The sequence below is a fragment of the Babjeviella inositovora genome (assembly GCF_001661335.1).
Source record: "Babjeviella inositovora NRRL Y-12698 unplaced genomic scaffold BABINscaffold_5, whole genome shotgun sequence".
NCBI lineage: Eukaryota > Fungi > Ascomycota > Pichiomycetes > Serinales > Babjeviella > Babjeviella inositovora.
Genome location: NW_017566842.1, coordinates 150137 through 171713, shown reverse-complemented (window position 1 = coordinate 171713; position 21577 = coordinate 150137). Strand labels below are relative to the sequence as shown.

At 49.1% G+C, this 21577-nt stretch overlaps 8 protein-coding genes across 8 annotated transcripts in view; 4 read left to right on the top strand and 4 right to left on the bottom strand.

Moving 5' to 3' along the window:
- Window positions 1-2308: 2308 nt before the first annotated feature.
- On the bottom strand, window positions 2309-5791 carry RAD9 (chromatin-binding protein; the record flags this gene model as incomplete). The annotated part of the gene is made up of 1 exon (XM_019132652.1): window positions 2309-5791. One exon carries the CDS (start codon window positions 5789-5791, stop codon window positions 2309-2311), a length of 3483 nt encoding a protein of 1160 aa, XP_018985481.1.
- A 541-nt stretch (window positions 5792-6332) lies between these two features.
- On the bottom strand, window positions 6333-6610 carry BABINDRAFT_161133 (uncharacterized protein). The gene has a single exon (XM_019128665.1). It carries the CDS (start codon window positions 6540-6542, stop codon window positions 6372-6374), a length of 171 nt encoding a protein of 56 aa, XP_018985480.1. The 5' UTR covers window positions 6543-6610; the 3' UTR covers window positions 6333-6371.
- A 23-nt stretch (window positions 6611-6633) lies between these two features.
- Window positions 6634-7724, top strand: BABINDRAFT_166521 (septin family protein; the record flags this gene model as incomplete). The annotated part of the gene is made up of 4 exons (XM_019130435.1): window positions 6634-6654; window positions 6710-6993; window positions 7048-7496; window positions 7543-7724. 4 exons carry the CDS (start codon window positions 6634-6636, stop codon window positions 7722-7724), a joined length of 936 nt encoding a protein of 311 aa, XP_018985479.1.
- A 298-nt stretch (window positions 7725-8022) lies between these two features.
- Window positions 8023-10062, bottom strand: BABINDRAFT_166520 (uncharacterized protein; the record flags this gene model as incomplete). Its single annotated transcript, XM_019130434.1, has 3 exons — window positions 8023-9376; window positions 9430-9522; window positions 9578-10062. 3 exons carry the CDS (start codon window positions 10060-10062, stop codon window positions 8023-8025), a joined length of 1932 nt encoding a protein of 643 aa, XP_018985478.1.
- Window positions 10063-10534: 472 nt separating this feature from the next.
- PEP7 (Pep7p) lies at window positions 10535-12544 on the top strand. Its single transcript, XM_019128664.1, has one exon. It carries the CDS (start codon window positions 10705-10707, stop codon window positions 12343-12345), a length of 1641 nt encoding a protein of 546 aa, XP_018985477.1. The 5' UTR covers window positions 10535-10704; the 3' UTR covers window positions 12346-12544.
- Window positions 12545-13393: 849 nt separating this feature from the next.
- Window positions 13394-15447, top strand: EXO1 (Rad2 family nuclease). The gene has a single exon (XM_019128663.1). It carries the CDS (start codon window positions 13434-13436, stop codon window positions 15348-15350), a length of 1917 nt encoding a protein of 638 aa, XP_018985476.1. The 5' UTR covers window positions 13394-13433; the 3' UTR covers window positions 15351-15447.
- Window positions 15448-15675: 228 nt separating this feature from the next.
- On the bottom strand, window positions 15676-19857 carry PAN1 (Pan1p; the record flags this gene model as incomplete). The annotated part of the gene is made up of 1 exon (XM_019130794.1): window positions 15676-19857. The coding sequence occupies one exon, from the start codon at window positions 19855-19857 to the stop codon at window positions 15676-15678; it is 4182 nt and encodes a 1393-aa protein (XP_018985475.1).
- A 1162-nt stretch (window positions 19858-21019) lies between these two features.
- BABINDRAFT_175580 (uncharacterized protein) overlaps window positions 21020-21577 on the top strand; it is a 2477-nt gene continuing 1919 nt past the window's right edge. Inside the window, exon 1 of the mRNA XM_019130991.1 lies at window positions 21020-21539. Coding sequence (XP_018985474.1) covers window positions 21131-21539 — 409 coding nt within the window. The 5' untranslated portion in view covers window positions 21020-21130. The remainder of the gene's footprint in view (window positions 21540-21577) is intronic.

The following is a 21577-nucleotide window of genomic DNA, read 5'->3' as shown; positions in this document are numbered from 1 at the left end:
GGTGACAAACGTCGTCATGAAGACGCACAAGATGAGATTATCACGCCACCAGCTCGCCAGAACGGGATCATAGTAGTGATTGAGCGAGAGATTGGCGGAGATTGTCCATGTCGGCACCGCCAAGAGGATGGGGAGGTAATCGATCATCGTCGAGGCAGGGTAATTTGTAGAAATCTGGATGGAGCCATGGTCGTGAAGTTTTTCATGGGTACATTCCTGGGCTTCGGGGGCGAGATCATGACTATTAGGGGTAGAATGGGCGAGGTTTTGCTCAGGCCCATGACTGTGGGTATGGACATGCTCATGACTGTGGTCATGAGCATGGCTGTGATTGTGGTCATGCTCACGGCTGTGACTGCGGTCATGGTCGTTTGGTTCCGGACTGGAAGAAAGTGAATCTACGTTTAGCAACTTGTCTGTTAAATTTGACCTCCCAAAGTTCGGGTTGATATCGTAGTCGTCGGTGTTTATGATGGAGGGGTGCCGGGAGCTGCGAGCTCTTCCGCGCTGCAATTTGTTTGGATTGTCGTGAAGTAATGTCTTGAGCTCAACATCTGAGGGGTTCGAAAGCGACATAGACCTATGTTTTCTCTTTTTTGGTTCTTGTAGTTGGAAGTATGGTCTGAATGCCCTCTGTAAATGTACACCCTGTGGTTATACTTCGGCTAATTCACGAGACTGTGCATTCAACGTGCAGGACGCCAGCAGGGATACTGCAAGCCCGGATTGTATAGCTATTTCCAGCTTTTATATTGATCGTATAATGGAGAATACAAGCTGGAAGATTAGACAGTGGCTAATACGCTGTCAATCACTTGATTTATAATGGTGGATACATTCCTACTGGAGTTTTCCCGCCTTCTCATGCTCTTTATTTAGCCTACGTGTTTACGTGCTCGAATGTCCGTTTTCCGTATCTCGTAGGCACTGGCACCATTCTTGGGTCTTTGCTAGGCAAGGTAAAATCAGCGGTATCATTCTACAATTAGTAATTGATGGTGCTTTAGCATGATTCGAGGCTGTTATGAAATGAGGAGCTGGCTAATGTGTATTACCCTTCAACTGTTCGAGCCGCTTGATCCTTATGGCAATGCGAAAGCTGTCGCCCAGGACTTTCAGACGAGGTAATCTCCCAATCTCGGACGGCTCCTATGTTTGCAAAGGACCAAGGGTTTTGTTTCTCAAAACAACTGCTGAAAGGAGTACCACAATCGTACCGTAGCTTTTCTGATAGATGATCTCAGCTTGGATGTTATGGCTCGCAGAAGCAATACGCCTCTGTATTTTTGTATGCCCGCATTGCTCTACTCTCGCTCGGGGAAGCTCTAACACCGATATTTCCAGCTTTAACATAAATACAATATGATATTTTCAACTTTAACATAGATACAACACAATACTACATCGTGGATTAGCTCAAATATCGTGCTTTGTCCTTACGTCGGTATAAGGAAGCTCTCTCGAACTCATGACTGAGGTGCCCAAGAACCGTAAAGTCCGTGCCTAAGCACAGGGACTCTGAAAAAGTAAATTACCCCCAAGCCCAACGTTCCTTTTAAACCGTTCCGATATGCGACTATTGGAATTTTGATTTCTGAGAATATATTACCCTGACAGAGTTAGTATAGTAGCCTATCCCTGGCCATGCCTATATCTATGGAAGCTCCTACACATGCTCCGCCTCAATATGTGTGGTAAGGCTATACCCTTGTACTAAACCTCGGTAACTACCCCGTACCGAACAAAACTAACTTCCAGGGAAGTGTGAGCCTATGTTTATAATTAATGTTGCGCCCTGTGAGCGCCTAATGGAGACACAGCAACAGGACGTTGTAGCTCTAAGCCTTTTTAGTCCTCCAAGCCACTGTCTTAAGGATAGCAATCTAGATAGGGTATTAAGTAATTGTCCGCCCGTAGAGCTGTTTAGTCTCGGTTAACCTGGGTGCAGTTTAACCAGGCGGCGCAGGGGTTTACAGGGATGCATAGGCTTAGCCTACCAACCGGGGGAACGGGGGGCGCACCGAATTCTATAATTAGTTTAGCATCGGCAAAAATTTCAAATCGTTGAGTTTGAGGCGTCGCTTAAAGACAAGGAATATTGACCGAAACTCCTGGAGGTCTAAATTCCTGGAACGAGATGGCGTGCCGATCCTATCCCTGAGACAGCTTCGAGGTGCCGTGCTACCAGCCTAGCAGCTACAAAATTTAGTGGGCTTATTTTTTTTTATTTAAATATATATCGAAGCACTCTTTTTGCAGTCTTCGGTTGACTAAGAGTTAGAGTTACGGAACGGCCAAAACGTTAACACTAAACCTCATCGATTGCTTCAGCTTTGTTGCCAGGCCAGGCATGACCGCTGATTACGCACTGCACCATCCATTCCCAGTTGACCCCCTGGAACTGGTACTTGTCGTAGTCTGTGATATAGTTTGCACCAGCCCCCTCCACCTCTGCGTCAACAGTGGAAGGTCTAACTGGTAGTTTAGATTTCTTAGAGAAGCCACGAAACAGCACGGAAGTTTCAGTTTTCGGCCGTTTGATTTCACGGGAAAACATCGCGTCTTCAAACTCCCGCGCAATATCTCTGGTCTTTTTATCACACTCATAGACCAAAAACTTGCAACTATCAGTGAGATTTAGCGCCTTGCAAGCTTTTGCAGCATCGTAGTAGTTGCTGAAATTGCCTAGTGACCTGGCTCCCAACGCATGCACCACAAACTCGCAGATGGTGGGTGAAATCGTGGTGTCGCTTACGGCAAGCACCCGAAAGTTTTGCAACACATGCGAGCGGTTGCGCAACTGGTGTGAGAGGTCAAGTTGCGCCTTCTGGATTTCCCGGAAATTAGACGTATCATGGCTCAGCACCCCCTGTAGCACTTTAGAGAACCCCGCTGCCCACATGTACGACGGCCAGTCTGAAACGATGGCGTAATCCCTGATGCAGTCGGAAACAAACTCCGCAGAGAGCACCGGCCAGCCCAAGGCCAATGCCTGGATATATTTGGGCGTTCGGCAGTGGCCGTCTGAAATAACTGCACCGAAGTGATACAGGTTCAAGAATTTTGACGTGAGGCATAACTCCAGGGCTGTACGGTCAAGAATCAAGCCCTCTTCGAAACTGGAGAGGATTGTGCCACCGTAGCGCTGAATGCTGCTCTCCACTCTAGACGTGTCTGACTTCTTCGTAGAGGTGATGCAAAAAACACAACCGCTAAAGATGTGCTTGCTCCGAAGGCTCTGGAGCACAGGAGATTCACCCCCCAACGAATGATTTCGCTTCGGACTGGCAAAGGGAGACGCCGTTTCCTCCGGTTTGACAGGAAGGATGTTAAACGTATGGGGTAGCTTCCTTCTGGCTTTCCATTGGTTCAGGGTAATATAGATATCTCTGAGGTCGACCTCCTCTTCTTCCGCGGTTTTGGCAGCCCGGCCACCTTTGACCTTTTTTAACACCACAAAATCAAATCCGCGCATGCATCGAATGGTGCTGGGGTAGTGATTGTTACATGTCAAACCAGTAACGGCCCAGGTGCTGGCCTCATCCCCGAGAAGCTTTACTTTGTCACCCACCTTGATGTCTAAGAGGAAAATGTCGTCTCGGGAGACGTTGCTATCGCCATCTCCGAACTTGACATTGACGTGAGTGGAGGTCAGATTTTCATAGTTGATGATCCCGGGATAGATATCAGTGCCGTATCTTGCCCATACGCTTCGTTTGAACTTGCAATCCTTGCCCGATAGCTTGCGCTTCGCCTCCTTGGTGACCGTCGTGGTAGGATAGTCGGTATCATGATTTGCATCGCTCTTATCTTTTAACGATAGGGTTACACAGTAGTTTTCGTGGGACGTTGTCTCATCCTTGCGAAGTGCTTTATCTGGAGGTAGCACGTCACCTTTAGTCTTTTTTCGCGTCGGAGAACTACTTTCAGGCGGATTGTACCTGCCTCTCCCAACCGTCTTCCATGTGGATCCAAGGCAGGATTCGGGGGGAATCTTATCGCTTAGCTCTTGACTGAGATCTCGGACAAGTTTCCGACGTCTGGATCGTGTCCCAATCGCTGAATCCTCGTCCTCGCCAGTCTCAGAATTTGGTGGACTGGCAGCAGATTTTTCCTTGATAGGAGACGTTTTCCCGGTTATCTTATCGAGAAGCAGAAATTGCTTATGAGGTTCTTCTTCATCGATTTCTTGGGTAAAGTCTGCGTCGACATTAACTGGATTGGGATCAACGGTTATAAACATCTCTTCTGAAAGCTCGCGCAAGCTGTTGTACTGGTCGGGAGATGATGGGAGCTGCACAGGCGGAGGCTGGTTGACATTCTGAAAGGCCAACTTGGGAAACTTCTCTGTAAACGCTCTGAGGGTTAGCATGTCGGACTTGTCTCTGATGGAAGGCGAGGACTCCGCAATGAAGCCAGGGGATGACTGGGTAGCCGCATGGGCGATTGGCCCCTTAGGAGGATACATTCGCGGGATGGCCCTGATTGAAGGAGGGGACCTGGCCGGTAAGAAATCTGATACAAGAGGTTTACTTCTGAGGGGGGATTTGGTGGTGTTGCCGCTATCGCCTGTAGGGTTGATATATACCGAGAAATTCGGATCTTCCACGGCGGGATTGTGCAAGTCAGAACCTTTAGTCCAGGAACTCTTGATGGGAGCCGTGTCTTGTTCTGCGTCAGGCATGTCAATATCTTGAAGGTCCTTTTGGGGGTCGCCATGCCTCGGTGATCCTGTCTCGATAGGAAGGGAGCCTTGCTCCGTCTCTTTTACTAGAACAGGAGCAGCAGTCTGTAACTCGTCACGCACTATAGGAAAAACATCCATTGGAACGGTATCTTGTAGCTCGGTATGTCTGGCAAGAGCAGCATAGATAGGGAGGGTATCCTGAAGTTCGAGGCCCTTGACTGAATCATCGAGCTCGTTGCTGTTTTCGTTCGACATATGGGGGTCTTCATCGTCAGATACGATCTCATCAATCTTAGGCCCTGGAACAACCTTCACAAACGGACTCAAACCATCCTGGGTCTGTTTTATCTCCACGGTAGGCGCGTCTGGAGGCGTCAAGATGGGAAACAAGGGCTCAGAGTCCTGGGAGTACACAATTTTCTGGGTCTCGTCGTCCGTAGCTAGCCGCTGGGTAGCCGTGTCAGAAATCTTCTGGGTAGCTGCACCCGCAAAGATAACGTCTGGCTCCTGGGACTCGTAGTCGAATCCCTCTTCATTGAACGCCTGTTTCCGCAAGTCAGCAAAGATGTTACGGACGTTTGACTTGCGGGTGTTTTTGTTGTTAGTAGGGGTTTCCAGGAAAATGTCACTGTGCTTGCGAAAGAATGGCGTCTCAAGCAGCTTGTCTTCCGCCTGGGGCGTGTCTGCGAACGGATCGGTGATTTTGTTCAAGAACGGCGTTTCATTGAATTCCAACGTGTCATCAGCTTGCTTGAATGCAACGCTCAAGGATGGTGTGTTATCCTGATGGGTTTCAGGGGCGACCCTGGGGCTCATGAGATCGATATCTGTGGTTTCGTGGGGCGAGCCAGATGGCTCCTCGGAGGTGCCGGAACTTTGAGGCGGCTGGTTGACAAAAAATTCCGATTGGGTGTCTGTAACATGCTGGGTCGATTCATCGGCTAAATATGGAGGTTTGAGGTGCTCTATGAGCTGGGTGGGCTCTAACTTCTCCTTAATGGTTTTAGCTGTCCCGCTGCTGGGGAAGCTGATCTCAGCTTGCTCTCGTGACAGCACCATATCGTGGGGGATGGGGATAACCTGAGTATCATCAAGATCATTCATTGGCCCAGACGTCGTTTGGATGATTTTTTTGATAAAGCTGTGGTACTCCCAGGTGTTGTCGCACAGTCGGCACTATTTGTGTGCATTTGGAATAAAAAGGTCCTGCACAATAGACTAAACGTGATGCGTTGACGAATGTGGAGAAAATGAGGTTAAAGCTAAGATTGGTTCAGGCTTTTCGATTGATGTTCAACCTAATAATACTCAATCAGTAATTTGAGATTTAAAATTAAGTTTGAGACTACTAGGGGCGATCTTAACAGGTTGTATATAGATCAGATGGCCAAGTGATTTTAATTGATCCGTGTTGGACGAGGGTAGGATTGAGTTTTGGGGGGATTTACATCAAAGTCAATTAGAGTAACTTAAGTCGAAATTATCTTTTATGTAATTATCCGCCAGGATAAATACTTCCACAATATTGCAACATTGATTAAATCGTGCATGCTATCGCCGATACTTGATAACAGGTGGAGAATATTGCCAAAGTTTTTGGTTCTCAACGTAAAGTTAAAGCTAGAAAAGATTTATGGGCTATCAAGTTTTTAAACGATTAAAGATGTAAAAGCTGTAGGCGCCATTATATAGGAATCTCTTGACTAACGTGGGACGTCGTTGTGGGGATCTTTTGGAGATTGCACCGGGTACCTGCGTATGCAAGGCTGACACGCTGTCTGCAGCTTATCACAAACCGGGAGTTGTTGCTCTTGCCACAAACAGGGCTTTGCAAGAGTCTATATCCACTTGCCATATGATTAAAATAGCGTACATAATGGTAAGACTAAACCTTTGCCGCGATAACCTAAGTAGTAACAAGAAATACGCAGTACCTTCATCCAGATATGGCACCAGTCAGTATTCCAGTAAGTTGATGTTGATAATCAAGCAATATTTCGAAAAGCTTGCTAACCTATTTAGGCCTCTCCTGAGGAGATGCGCCACCGAAAGATGGTCAAGCGGGGCTTGAAGTTGTGCTTTATGGTTTGCGGAGAGCGTGGCACAGGGAAATCCACGTTTATCAATACCCTTTGTGACCAGGTAATTGAACCCCCCCTCTCAGAAGGTACACATGGTAGCTGGGAGAGTCCGGGGTTGGAAATCTATACCCAGATTGTGGATGTAGTGGAGAAAGGGTCAACTCCAATCTCGCTTCAGATCGTGCGCACTCCTGGGTTGGGAGATAATTTAGACAATACCGAATGGTAAGCATGCACTCTTAGAGTTCCGTAAAGCCACATACTAATACCCCTATAAAGTCCAACAAAAATTTTGGAGTACCTTGAACGCCAGTTTGATGACATTCTCAGCGAGGAATGTCGCATCCGGCGCAATCCGCGATCTCTTGACAACCGAGTGCACGTGGTTCTTTACTTCATCAGACCAACAGGTAAGGGCCTCCGGGAAATTGATATTCTCACCATGAAGGTGCTTTCAAAAAGCGCTAACGTCATTCCCCTTCTTAGCAAGGCCGATTTGCTTACAGATGAGGAGTTGAAACTCAACAAGGTTCATGCCATGCAAGACATTGCTACCCATGGAATTCCAATCTACGACTTTGCAAGCGATATTGACGATGCAGATTCGTTCGAAGAGGCCAGAGAGCTCCAGAGCTTACTCCCATTTGCAATTGTTTCAAGTAAAACAAAAAGGGTGATTGATGGAAAAGAGTACCACGTACGGGAGTATCCCTGGGGAACTGTAAAAGGTGAGTACCAGCCATGAAATAGAGAAAAAGTCCTAACGCATTATAGTCGAGGATCCAAGTCAGAGTGACTTCGTGGCCCTTAAAACAGTCTTGTTTGGATCGCATATGCAAGAATTTAAAGATGTGACTCACTCGTACCTCTACGAGAAATATCGTACCAACAAGTTGTCCACAGGAGGAGGCGTCCCCTCCGTGAAAGCTGATAACCCCAAGACGGGTGACATCTAGAGTAGCATATTGGAAAGTGGATGGTATATTTCCATAAGAGCTTTCACTACAGGAGCACAGGACACGCATTTCAACCGATTTGAAACATCTTGCAAAGCTTAGTGAAGGAATGATCGTGAGGCTCCCCCTGGTTAGCAGTCTTTACCTTATCCCTGCGTATAGTATTAAATTTAGTCCTTTACGTTTCAAAAGTTGTAAGCTTAGTCCTGTTGGGCCTCCATAGTGAATAATGACTACAGTTAATTTATGATTATTCCTCTTTGCACTGGCACTGACCGTATACCTTTTTGATGTTTTTTTACGCGACATACCGTTTCCAAAACTTTGAGATCGGCTCGGGAATCAGCGTCTGATACTCGGCATAGTTATCGATCCACAACTCAATAAACTGGAGGCTCTTGTCAAGCTGAAACTTCACAATACTTTCGTGCAACTTCAAGTGTCCTTTCAACTTCCGCTTCGCCCTTTGCGTGGTGGAGAAAATAAACCCCTTCTCGGCCCCGTATGGGTACCGTTCGTCGAAAAATTCATCAAGGAGGATTAGCTGGTTCTCCACCGTATCCCAAAAGACCTGGGGTACCAAGAAGCAAGAATTGTGAGATTCGTTCCACATACCCAATCGATCTGAATGGGGAAACGTATCTTTTAAGCTATAGATCTTATCCACAATCTCACCTCCGTTACCGGAGGTTAGGGGATTCGCTGGTAAGAAGCTGCATACTTCGGAAGTATGGTGATGAATCACCGCACATTCGTTTGCCACTAGAAAGTAGTCTCTAATGAACTTGAAAAACCACAAAACCTTCACATGAATCCCACCGTACAACAACAAACCCCAGAGAATTCGGTCGTACAACTCGACAACATCATCCAGTGGCCGCATCACCGCGGCAAAGATGTACTTCCTAATGGCCTCTTCGAGTTCAGACTTTGAAAGACGTATGACGTTTCCCGAGGGGTCTCTAAGCTCCACGTTCATATTCAGAGCCCGCATAACCGAGAGTCTTTCGAACAAGCCACCACACACGAGAAAGAACTGGTCGAGTCTGCCCGAGATATATTCAGCCTTTATGTTAATATTCATGCCTGAATCAATGACTGCGGATAGGACCTCCTCGATAGCATCGCTGGTGGGGCAAAAGTTGAGCGCCGCCTGTCCCATATAAATTGCGATACACCGTTTTACGGATGGTGATAAAAACTCATGGCTATGGAGATCAATGGTCTTTGAAAAGGTCTCTTCCACCAAGTCGAATAGCTCGAGGAGTTTTTCCAATTTGTGGAAAGCCAAGCTGTAGTCCCCGTTCAAAAATTCAAGGAAGGCTAGTATTGTATTGTGCTTAACAATCACCGAGTAGAGGTTGATCAGCGACAAGGCCGAACGCAGACTAATCTTGCAGAGAGTACGGAGAGCATACTTGTTGTCGAGATTTAAGTCGATTTCGGGGAAGTGCGATGCGTCGTATTCGATATATTCCTTAACAAGGGCTGTGCGCCGGACGAGTTCTGTGTATATTTCATTCAGGCCAAAAGCTTTGATGCAGTTGAATAAGTGACGGGTAGGGTCTTTTACGGTGTATGAGCGCCTTTCGTGGCCTGTAGATTCTTTCCATCGAAGAATCACCAGCACTACATCATCGATGGTGGTTTTACTAAGAACCAGGTTAATATTTATAATTGTTATGAATAGCGTGGTTTCACATACTTTTGGAGAAGCACACTAGCAACTGAGTTTTGTTCCAAGACACCCCCAGCAAGGACGTATTCCTGGGCCTGAACGTAGGCCGGGGGGAGAGCGCTAAGGTTCATTAGTAGAGTGAATGGAAGAAAAAGGAAGAAATAGGTATCTGTACCTTTCTAGAAGCTCGCGTAAAACTCCACCAGAGTCGGATCTCTCCTTACAGGAGATGTAACCCTCACACAAGATGCTCTCGATCGCTTCCAGCGTTTCACTCGACTGTTCCATACCTTGAGAAAAGGCCCTATAGAACGAAAGCGCTTCAAGGTAACACTCAGCACCTTCCCGAAACATCCCCTTCCTCTTCAAACACATACCAATATGACCAAGCATCTTTCCTCTGGAGCCAAATGGAGCCAGCTCTACTGCGAGCGCCATCTCGCGGAAACCAATGTTGACTCTACCCAACTGAAATAATGTCAATGCAATCGCCATCCTGGCAGTGGGGGTAAGAGATCCATATAGCAAGCGCGGTGAAGTGTATTCCAAAATGGAATAGTATCTACCGTCCAAGTATAGATTCATCATCTCAATATCCTCCTCGACTCCTTCCGGAGGCGCTGCTTCGGGAGGTGCCAATGGCGACAGCGAGACAGACATTATCACCAGTGAAATGATATAATGGTGAAGGCTGATTTCGCACTGGCCTTCGTATATAATGATCTCAAATTAATATATAAGCCTTTGCTTGGCTAGTTTACTCGTGTTCTCATGCATACACAAATGCAACACAAGCTCTGTGGCGGTTATGGCGCAAACCTCGAATCGCACGTATCTACGACTCTGCTTTCCTATAGACCAATAAATGTGTCGTACTTTTTACATTAAAATCTGATGCTAAAAAATAAACCAAAGCTATCCATTTATAAATACCCATGCAAATTTCAGTCAATAGGACTAGATTATACTGAGTGATATACGGAGGTGAGCACCCCACAATTCAAATGTATATCCTGCATATATTAATAGGCAACACGTCAGATCTCGTGGGGGGTCTATAACAGTGGGACGGGATATTTTTTTTCATGACTATCCAAAAAGGAAGTATAGGACTCCAGGAAATCGGTTACTACTTCAACTGAACCCAGAGCAATATTTGCTATTTGGTCTATCCATACCCGTTGCATTCTGGGAAATGCAATTAGCCTGCAGCCCAGCCGCAGCCAAGCGAATCTCGAAAAACTCAGGCTAAAAGTCCGATTACTCCTCATCTCCAATTCATCGAGTCTCAACCAACACAGCATGAAGAGGCGAGTTTTGGGACCCAGAACGGATGTCCCTGACATTGTGGTACCTCCCACCCCCAAACCCCAGCATGAGCCGGAGCTAGAGTGTCCGATTTGTGGCCTCAAGGTGCTCAGTATGCACCAGCTCAATCGCCACTTGGACGATGAACACGCGAATGCCAGTGAGGAGGTCCCAGGTACCCTCACAGGCGAAAACGTCGAAGATCTCACGGGATGGCTACGAAAGAAGGTGGTAAGCCAAACAAGTAAGCTTCCCATCGGCCTCCCGTCGAAGCTCGTCAAGCTCGATAGCCTCACGAGTCCTGAATATCCGTCGCTGCTTGCGACATCACCGTCACCACAGCCCGATACGCGAGGTCCGAAGGTCACGCGAAAGCACTGGCGAAACCCCTCAGGCAACGACTTCTGTCACTTTCCACGGTGCCGCAAGCTGCTTAACGTGCGGAACGGCTCGGTGAATTGTCGGCGGTGCGGCGAGCTCTTCTGTAACGAGCACACGGCGTTTCGCATGAAGCTTGACTCTCTGGCAGAGTACTCGCCGGTAGATGGGACCTGGTGCCGCTGCTGCGAGTCGTGTTTTAACTCTAAGCCCGGGTACTTGGATACCGACGGCGCAACTCGCGACCTCTTCACACAGTTTCAGACCTCGCGCCAGCGCATCGTCGATCAGCAAGGTCTCAAGACAAACCAGTTGGAGAACCGTTTAGTGAAGCTCGTGGCGCGGTTCAACGAAATAGACCTAAAAGATGAGGGGAGGGTATTCAAATTTTTTGCCAGCAGTTCCTTGGGGCAGAAACGGGCAGCGGAGCGGGAAGTTGTGGCCTGGGCGTCGGATGCTTCCGCGACCCATTGTCATCTCTGTTTCAAAATGTTTGGGGTGTATGTGCGGAAACATCACTGCCGGTTATGTGGAAAGCTTGTCTGTGGTGACGAAATGACGGCCTGCTCGAAGGAGGTACCATTGGGTAAGCTCTGCGAGCGATTGGGCGGTGTCCAGGCGAGAGACCCGCAGTATGTCATCCGTGTGTGTCTGGGATGTAAGGATGGGTTACTTAAGCGGCGAAATTTCATCAGAGAGGTGGAAAAGAGCGAACTCCCGGAATATTTACAAATCTACCACGACCTCACGACGTACGAAAAGGTGATTATCATTCTCCTCAAAAAATTTCAGGCATCGCTAGTGCTGGTGCAAGGTGAGCCGCTTGACTCGACGATTATTGCCGCGAATAAGAGCCGTGGCAAGTTGGTTGAATCGCTCCAAGCGTACGAAAAACTCGCCAAATCGTTAAAAGTTGCCGTTCCCGAGGGCAGCGATGACACCAAAATCCGGCACTCGATTCTCCAGCATGCAACGTGGTTTTTCCAAGAAAACGGGGGAAAGTTCAAGCGTTACTGGCTGGAAATGGCAGAGGTTAAGCCAGATCTGCCGGCGCCAAAGTTGACAAAGAAACAGATCCGCGAGGCCCGCGAGGAGCTCATGGTTTATCGTGAACAGATGTTTTTGATTGGTGAGATGATTGACACGGCGAAGAAGCAGCGACGGTTTGACGAGATCCCCCCATTGCTTGATAATCTAAGAGACTTGGAGGCTATGTGCGGGGATATTGAGGCGAAGCTAGGTGAGGATGGGTTTTAGGGGATGAAGTAATGGGTATGTCCTAAAATACATAGGTAGGTTGTGTCTTCAGAGCGAAGGATATCGTTGAACCATTTTTTTTTGTATATTTTTGGAACAATGGCCAATCTGGGATGATACGGTTAGTATTAGTCTGCCATATATTAATAAATACTGGATAATTTACTAGGAAATACCTCATCTTGTGGCTGGTTCATATAACCCGGCGTTGGCTTAAGAATTTAAATGGTGTATCCCTGAGATCTGGCGTCATATAAGAGAGAACAGAGACTTGAAAGTTGATTGTTAGCATTAAATTCATCCAAATCTTTGGAGTTGAGTGTTGTCAATTAGATCTGTGGCCGTGAGTTACATCCAGGCTTTACTCGTGATCACTTCGAAATGGATAAATCACGTACACTGTCCACTGATTTTCTATCTTGTCCATAGTTGGGCCCCCAGCTTGGTCATCACCTTGTTATACCCTAGGCTGTGGTTACTTATAATCAATTGACACATCAGTAAACGCCAAGAATAAGAACCTATCGATTGATAGCCGAACCATTTTGACAGACAAGCATTTCCGCTAATTTGCCAAAGCTTCTAGATAGCTATAAGGAATATTTGTCAATAGTACAAGTGTATTATTGTATAAAGTTGAACCGCTGTACCGTATTATTGGGCTAAAATAATATGCTTATGGTGTTGATCCTGGCCATTTGGGCGGTCCAAGCTACCTGAAAACCCAGTTCGCACGTATGCTCCTTCGATATCGCGGACTTCCTCCAGGCACACGCATTTATCAGCCTTCACCAGCCCAGATCTCAAGTTTGGCACAGTATCCTAATCTAGACACTTACCATAACCAGAAAAGTTCAACCCTTTTCGAATCTCACGGTTCTCACCCCCGAAGCATGGCATTGCTCACTACTATATTGGTAGCTAGATCCATAGTCATCCTTCTCGTGCACGTGACCCCCCCTGCTTACGCGCCTTTTTCGCGTCTGTGATCCTGTAAACAAACAGAATTTGCTATAAAACACCCATCTCACTGTTCTCATTCCCCCCCCCCCCCCCCTTTTTTTATTATTTTCTGTCCCTTATATCACATGGGTGTAACAGGACTCCTTCCGGCGATCAAGTCGGTCCAGGAGCCGACAACTCTCCAGCGCTACCGCGGCCGCACGCTCGCGGTCGACTCCTACTCGTGGCTCCACAAGTCGCTCATGACGTGCTCGTTTGAGCTCGCCCAGGGGATGCCGACGGAAAAGTACGTCACCTACTTCATGCGCCGTGTGACCCTCCTCGAGGACCACGGGATTACGCCGTATTTGGTGTTTGACGGTGACCACCTTCCCACGAAGGCCGGCACGGAGCGCGAACGCGCGGCGCGGCGCGAGGAAAACCGTGTCAAGGCTGCGGATTACGCGCGCAGAGGTAACACCAAAGAGGCATATAAATGCTACATGAAATGTGCGGATGTGACGCCTGCAATGGTCAAGTCCGTCATCCAGGTCTTGAAGCACCGTGGACTCCAGTACGTGGTGGCGCCGTACGAGGCGGACTCCCAGATGGTGTACCTTGAAGCACAAGGATTGGTAAGCGGAATCGTTTCTGAGGACTCTGATTTGCTTGTTTTTGGCTGCCGAACCCTTATCACGAAGTTGAACGACCGAGGAGAGTGTATTGAGGTTTCCAGAGACCGGTTCAGTGCGTGCACGGAGCTTCCGTTAGCGCTGTTCAGCCTCGCGCAGTGGCGCGCTGTTGCGATTCTCTCAGGGTGCGACTATACCCTGGGGGTCAAAGGTGTCGGGGTTAAGTCGGCCTTTCAACTTATCAAGCAGCACACGACGCTCGAGCGCGTGTTGGTGGCGCTACGGATGAATGGCAAGCCGGTTCCACGTGAGTTTGAGGACGAGGTACTCCAGGCAGATTTGGCGTTTCAATTCCAGCGCGTATTCTGCCCCGTGAAGAAGGCGCTCACGACATTGAATGAATACCAGGAGGAAAACCCGCTCCACGAGTGCTGTGGGGCGGCGTATGAGGACGCTCTGTTGCACGAAAGGATTGCCAGAGGGGATGTTTGCCCTTTTTCCAAGGAGGAGCTCCATCCCAGGGATGTTGTTTTGGCAGGCAGGCCAAGCGCTAGTGCTGATGTGGCGGGGACCGGCAGAGTGACCCCAGCGGCCAGGTCGCTTTCCACGCCACTGCCCAAACTGGCCAACTCCATTGATCTGTTCTTCCGTCTGTCCAAACACACTCTGAAGGGCCCCACTCCACCTAGCTTGGGTACTTCCACAAGTTTGGGCTCTTCATCCTTGAATCCTGGCAAACCCCGGAGCTCAACGCTTCCACGAACTCTGACTTTCCCTGCCGTGAGCAGACCAGTCCAGTCGAGTAAGAGACCTTTTGAGACCAAGTCTACCGGATTGGCCAGCAATTTTTTCAAGAAACGGGCAATGGTTGTGCCTGATACCGAGGGATATGAGGATGAAATCGTGTCCTCCCCAGAAAATGGGGGACTTGCCGCCAAGTACGGCATGGACTCCAGCGACTTTGACCTCACAGATCCGGAAGACGAGTCACCGTTGCTGGAACCACTCCCACAAGTTTCTGCTGCCCCATCCCCGATTCCGGCTAAGCATATTTCCCACATTCCGGGCTTCGAAACGGATGACATCTCCGAGTGTGAGAGCGATATAGACGAGATTTTTCTGCATACCTCCACCGCCAGCCTGGAGGACCGTTTGACTAACAACTTGCTGGCCATTGCCCAGGGGCTCAAGCTGAAGTTTTCCTTCTCATCCGTAAATACCCCCGAGTCGTCGCCGATGGAGAGTAAGGTTGTGGAACGGATTCTGCCGGTGATTCGGAAGAAGATTTCCTCAGCAAACGCTAGGAAGCTCACGGCTCCGTCCCCTAGGCTGATCATGTCGTCGCCCTTGTCACTTAGCGGGTCTCAGGGACCGGTTTCAAGTCCAAACTCTAGGGCCCGTTTGGACCTGTTCAGGTTTACAAGGGCATGATGCTAGAGAATTAGTAATCATCGATTAGAACTCTGAATATCTGTCATTAAAGGCATTCCCTCTGTTGTAAGTGTTAGTGTCTTCAATATAATCCCCCTTCAGAGAAAATAAAGTTTAATCCTTGTTTCAATAAGGCATTGGCAGCGAGATGTGTAGAGGTAATAACAGTTGAGTATGAACATCCCAATCATTTGAAATCACTCGCATCGATACTTATTGCTATACTATCCAGAAGACTTGGAACTATTCTTTACCAGAGATCTTTCTCGGAACAAATACAACTATTTTTTACTCAGATAACATACATATACATTTTGCACACAATCTACAACACTCTACCGACAGTACCGCCTTCGACGATACGTTTCTCACTATCGTCGACCTTTCTCAACAGTTTACCCCCGGTAATCTGACCCAATAATGCCAGAAGGTTAGGAGCACCACCGGTCGGAGCTGGTACCATCGGAGCGGCCATTTGAGGCGGTGGAGGGGCTGAACCGAAAAGCAGTGGAGAGTCTACAGGAGGAGCAGGTGGGGCCATTGGCAATGGCGGAGGGGCTGCGACAGACGGAAATGGGGGTGGGGGTGGAGCAGAGCTAGTTGGTAATGGGGGCGGAGCAAAGCTTGTTGGAAGTGGGGGTGGAGCAGAGCTTGTTGGTAGTGGGGGTGGAGGAGGAGCGGTGCTCTCTGGCAAAAAGGGTGGAGCAGACGTCATAGGCAATGGTGGAATAGACATCTGAGGAGCTTCGCCGTATTCGCTAGCGGAGAGGTACGGCGAAGCGGTAGCGGAAGGCTGGAAGGCTGGTTCTGGAGCTGAGGGCATCTCCGGAGTTGGAATCTCTGCTCGAGGAGTAACTGGCGCAACAGACAACTGTTCCATCTTGGCAGTCTCCTTTGCAACCTCTCTATCAGCCTGCAAGTTAGCTGTTGGAGGTGGGGCCATACCGCTGAATAGCATACTCGCGAGACGAGCAGCGCCAGAATTTCTCAATGGTCCCTCTTCGTCGCTGGAATCCTTTTCAGAATCGTCCCAATCATCGTCGGAAGCGGCAGTGTGACCCCTTTGGGAAGCACGCTGAGCAGCCGCTGCCTTAGAGTCAAACTGGTCGACCTTTACCTCCGGCTTGAAGAATGGGTTATTGTTCCTATCAATCGGAGCATCAACCGCAGATGGCGCACCAACCGTAGGTGGCGCACCAACCGTAGATGGAGCGGACACCGCAACCTTGGCAAAAGGATTGCTGGCATGAGTTGTTGGTTCAACACCTCTTGTCTCTGATTGAACGTTTTCAGTCTTGACTGGCTCTTCATCATCGCTCTCCAACGCTTCCATTTCTTGGCGCAACTTTGCTAAACGCGCTTCTTTGTCTTCCTTCTTCTTCAACTTTTTCGCCTCCAACGCCTTTTTCTGTCTTATCAACTCCTGGTACTCTTCGTCGTCGTCGGAAGAGGAATCTTCAGGTTGAAAGACCTGAGAAGGGGCGGCAGCAGGGGCAGCGACAGGTGCTCTGACAGGCGGCGCTGGTGCCGTAACCGAAGCCGGAATAGAAGAGTCAACAGTAGATTTCACATCCTTGGAAACTGGCGCAACCGGAGTCTGGATAGGGACTGAATTCTGAACTGCGACTGGTGCCTCTGGCTTCACCTCGGACTTGGCCCCTGGCTCAGGGGTTCCGCCCACATCAGTCTTGCTTCTTCTCATGCCAAATTTGGCCAATCTCTCGTTCATTCTTTCCTTTGCCTTTGCCTTGATGTAAGCGGCTCTTTCTTCCGGTGTCTTGTACGCGGAGTACGATTCAGAAGCTGGTTCCGGCGTCGACGCGACAGGTGAAGGTGAGTGCGCAGAAGGAACAGAAGTTGGGACTGGAGCTTGGACTGGAGCTTGGGTTGGAGCTTGGGTTGGAGCCTGAGAAGAGCGAGGTTTTGGAAGGTTAGCAATAAACTCATTCACCTCAGCATGAACACCCACTCCACGCTCCCACTTTTCTGCGCCAGCAGCGCTCACATCGGAGGTGTGCAACTCTCTCTCAACACCCTCCTTCAAGTCCCGGATACCCTTTTCAATATCCGTGATAATACCCTGTTCAATACCGTTCTCACGCTGAATGCTCTCGGCCTCTTGCTGCAACTTGGCTTCGATCTCCTCTACCGACACTGCGTCCTCAGCCAGCTTCTTACCGGTCAATGCAGCCATTCTCTGTGCCAAGAGCGCCTTGGACTTGGCCCGGCGTCTGTCGGCATCGGTAATCGTCCCGTTAGGCCCGGTCCCAACAATGCTCACACCTGGATGGCTCTTGCTGAGCTGGATGCGATACAACTCGATCTTTGCCTGGGTCATCTGCGAGTCGATCTGCGATATCTGCTGGAGCAACTGCGGAACGCGGTCGGTCATTGCATGTAGACGCTTGACCAAGTCGCGTTTGACAGTGTCGTTGGCGCCGGAAACGCTACCGTCAAGCTTGGCCTGGACCCCCTGAATTCTGATCTTGAGGGTTTCGATTTCGTTGCGGTCGCGCTGGGCGTTCAGGGAGGAATTAGAGTCCTCATCGCGGGCATCAATCGCGGCCAACAAGATCTTCTTCTCATGGACCAACTTCTTGAGCTGCTCCACCGATAATTTGTCGCTCGGGCTGCTGTCCTGCTCGCTGCGGTTGCGGTGCCTGTTGGAGGAGGAGCTCATCGAGTCATCATCGTTCTTGAACCGTCTACCGTCGCTCTTTGGCTTGTTGCGCATCTTGTCATCACGCATCGAGTTCTTCAACGTGTTGAAAGAGTCCGTGAGGATCTTGGCGCTTGGCGGAACGAGCTCCGCTGGTAAGCGCAACGGCAATTCGTAGCCGTTCAAGCGACGGTACACCAAGTGCATCGCCACCGCAAACTCGTCACGGTTGAGCTTTCCCTTGTTACTAGGGTCCGCCAAGTTCCAGATCAGCTCCAAGTCGGAGCGCGCAAGCCCTGCCTTGCCAAAGATTCCAATAGCGGTTTCGCCGTCGATGGAACCGCTGCCAGTGTCCCACGCCTTGAAAATGCCGTCGTAGATACTCTTCTCGTCCTTGGTAATGGCCCACGTGACGTTGGAAGCGGCGGACCCACCCATCTGAGATTGTAACAGGCCGGAAGCCTGGTCGGAGTTGGGCAAAAAGTGGTTCTGCATGGCGGACAAGCCCGGAAGGCCGCCGGTTGGCATGTTGACAAAGCCCCACTGACCAGGTTTCCCAGTTGGCTGTGGTACCAAACCAGTTGGCTGGACTGCAAGGCCTTGTTGGGAGAGCTGGTTCATCCCAGTAGCCTGGAGGTTGGTCTGGCTATTCATTCCCGTGGCCTGGAGATTGATCTGGTTGTTCATTCCCGTGGCCTGGTTCAAAAGTGGCGCGGCTGGAGGCGGGACAAAGCCATTACCAGTGCGTTGCTGCTGCAACGGCTGGCCACCAGTTTGCTGCTGTTGCAATGGCCTTCCGGTTTGCTGCGGCTGACCGCCAGTCTGTTGCTGCTGTAAAAACCCAGTAGGCTGGGCTTGGAAGGACTGGAATCCGGTCTGCTGGGCCTGGAACCCGGTCTGGAGCGGCACTAACCCGCCAGTGACATGAGCTTGGAGGGGGACCAATCCACCAGTGCGCTGCTGCTGCAATGGCTGGTTACCCGTGCGTTGCTGCTGCAATGGCTGGCCCCCGGTCAGTTGCTGCTGCAAAAACCCGGTCTGTGGCTGGAACCCGGTTTGCTGTGGTTGGAAACCCGTTGGTTGTGGCTGGTAGCCTGTAACCTGAGCTTGCAACGGCTGGTACCCAGCTTGTTGCTGTTGATACCCTGTTTGTTGAGGCAACACGCTTGCAAGTGCGTGGATGCTTGACTCCTGGGGCTTGCTGAACGGCGTGCCTGCCAAGGCCTTCCCTTCATCCTCAGGAATGGCAAAACTGATGGCATCCACAAAGCTGCTCACCTCGTTTTGCACGTGGGTTTCCAAAACCCGCGGCAAGGCTTGGCCTTGTAACGCCTTGTTGCACAAGTGCAACGCGAGTGCAAATTCAGGGAAGAGTAATTGCCCCAGGCGGGTGGTGTCGGATAACTGCCAGATTTCCGCAAGGGTCAACGGCGGAAGGCCCGACTTGAGGAGCACGTCGCGTGCGGCATCCCCCGAAACAGCCTGCTCACCTGGTACAACTACAGAGCGGAACAAGCTCTCGAATTTGAGCTGGTCGGCGGCAGAAATGAAGGAGAGGCGGATCGACGGGATCTTAACCGGCTGTGCTGGCGGCGCTTGTGGCGCTTGCGGAGCCGGCGGCATTGGTGCAAATCCCGTCGCCTGGGTGTTCAATGGCTGCTGGTATTGCGGTTGTTGGAACTGTTGCTGTTGCGGTTGGTAAAACCCGGTGGATTCGGGCTGCAAGGCCTGTTGTTGATAGAACTGGGGCTGTTGCTGGCCCTGATATTGCAGCTGGTAGAACCCGGTAGACTGTGATTGTAACGGCTGCTGGTAGCTGCCCGCTCCGTTTTGATTGTATGAGTACATCGGCGCAGTTGCAATGGGGACTGCCTAGTGTTAGTGATGGGGAGCAAACTGCACTTATATAAAACGCCGAATCGCGACTGTGCTGGCTTTAACCATGGTACGCGCACGTCTTTTGGAGGGAAGGGATCGTGGGTTTGTCTATCTATATTCACTACCCAATCTTTATACATAAAAAATTTATAAACGTGACTATGTATTATTGTTTAATATGTGCCTTTTTTGTCTCTTTAGTGTCTATTTATTTCTTTACTTTTTGTTGGTTCAGTTTCGAAGGTTTATTTTACTTATCGGGGGAGTCTGTGTGCAGGACAGGGGTGATATCGGGGCTGTGGGGGAGGGGGGCTGAAGAATACCTCGGATGTAGAATTAAATAATGTAGTACAAAATTACTAACCCACCTAACAATATTAGAACGGAAAGTATACATTTATATAAAAAAGAATTCCCGGTTGAACGGCCACTTCTTTACAGAGTTGGATCGGGGTAAAAGACAAATATGTATACAGGATTTTCCAAGACCTGGCGGCGGTGCAGGTGGTTCGAAAAGGGTACGTATTAGATGGGGACGGGTCTGATTTGGTGAAAATCAGAAAATACTGCACAAACTTAAATAGGTGTAGAACAGTTTCTGTTCAATTTTTTGAACCAGATTTTGAAATCCATATCTGTGTAGTAATTTAATAACTCAAACATTAATAAACCTTAAAAGCTTACACTTCAGAGTAGGGGTAAAGGCTGGAAGATATATAGATGACACCTATTTGGTTCGTTTGATTAGCGTACGATGCTCCAGATGTTATACTAATCCACCAAAGTAACTGTATTTACGCTTCCTTGTTTGATGCATAGCTTGTAAATTTAAACTTGACACACATATTGGAAGATATTTTTGAACGGCATATGAGCATGGCATCTCGCTCAGCCTGCGCACGATCTAGACGTTGCATAGACAACGATATCGAAATGCTTCGTTCCAACGAGAAATGAAAAATTATCAATACTAAAAAATCTACTCGAAAACTGTATGGGCTGAGGCCATGAAGAATTCCCTCTGAGAGTATCCTGGCGAGTGGCCAGAGATTTTTCATACGCGCATGGCGGTCATTAGCACGTGTACTGCTGTCTGTATGCAAGGTATGGAGCGGGAACAATTTCTCAGCAGAAAGCGAGTCTCCTCTTGCTCCTCCCATCCCTTTTCCTCATTCTTCTTTGAAATACGAACACTTCCTTCTCTAGCACTCATTTCCTAAGACAACAAAGTCTCAATTCTACAATGCCTTACAACACTCCTCTTGGCGGCTTCTCCCGCCTTCTTACTCCTCAGATTGCCATCCACTCCTGCCCTTTTTCTGTGCTCAACATTTTGAAAGTAGGCGCCCGTATGACCTTGATCAAGCTTCCTAACGATAATATTATCATCTGGTCTGCGGTTCCGTACGGGCCAGAGGCTGAGCGTTGTTTGGAGTTGCTCCAGCCGTACAACAAAGTCACAAATGTTATTATTCCTGACTCCGCACATACCATGGCTGCACGTGACTATGTCTCCAAATTTCCGGGTATCACTGCACTTGGGGTAGACGGAGTGAACGAAGCCTCTTCAACTACTATTACTGCGGGAAAAATTAATAAGACTCATGCAAACCGAATTCTCAAGGGTTCAGAATTGGCAGACATTCTCAAAGGTGAAAATGCAAAGGACTTGGTTGACAACTTTGAGTTT

What these genes read in the sequence shown, in the direction of transcription:
- BABINDRAFT_161133 (XM_019128665.1), bottom strand. Translation starts at nt 6,542, where the DNA reads ATGGCAAGTGGATATAGACTCTTGCAAAGCCCTGTTTGTGGCAAGAGC.
- PEP7 (XM_019128664.1), top strand. Translation starts at nt 10,705, where the DNA reads ATGAAGAGGCGAGTTTTGGGACCCAGAACGGATGTCCCTGACATTGTG.
- EXO1 (XM_019128663.1), top strand. Translation starts at nt 13,434, where the DNA reads ATGGGTGTAACAGGACTCCTTCCGGCGATCAAGTCGGTCCAGGAGCCG.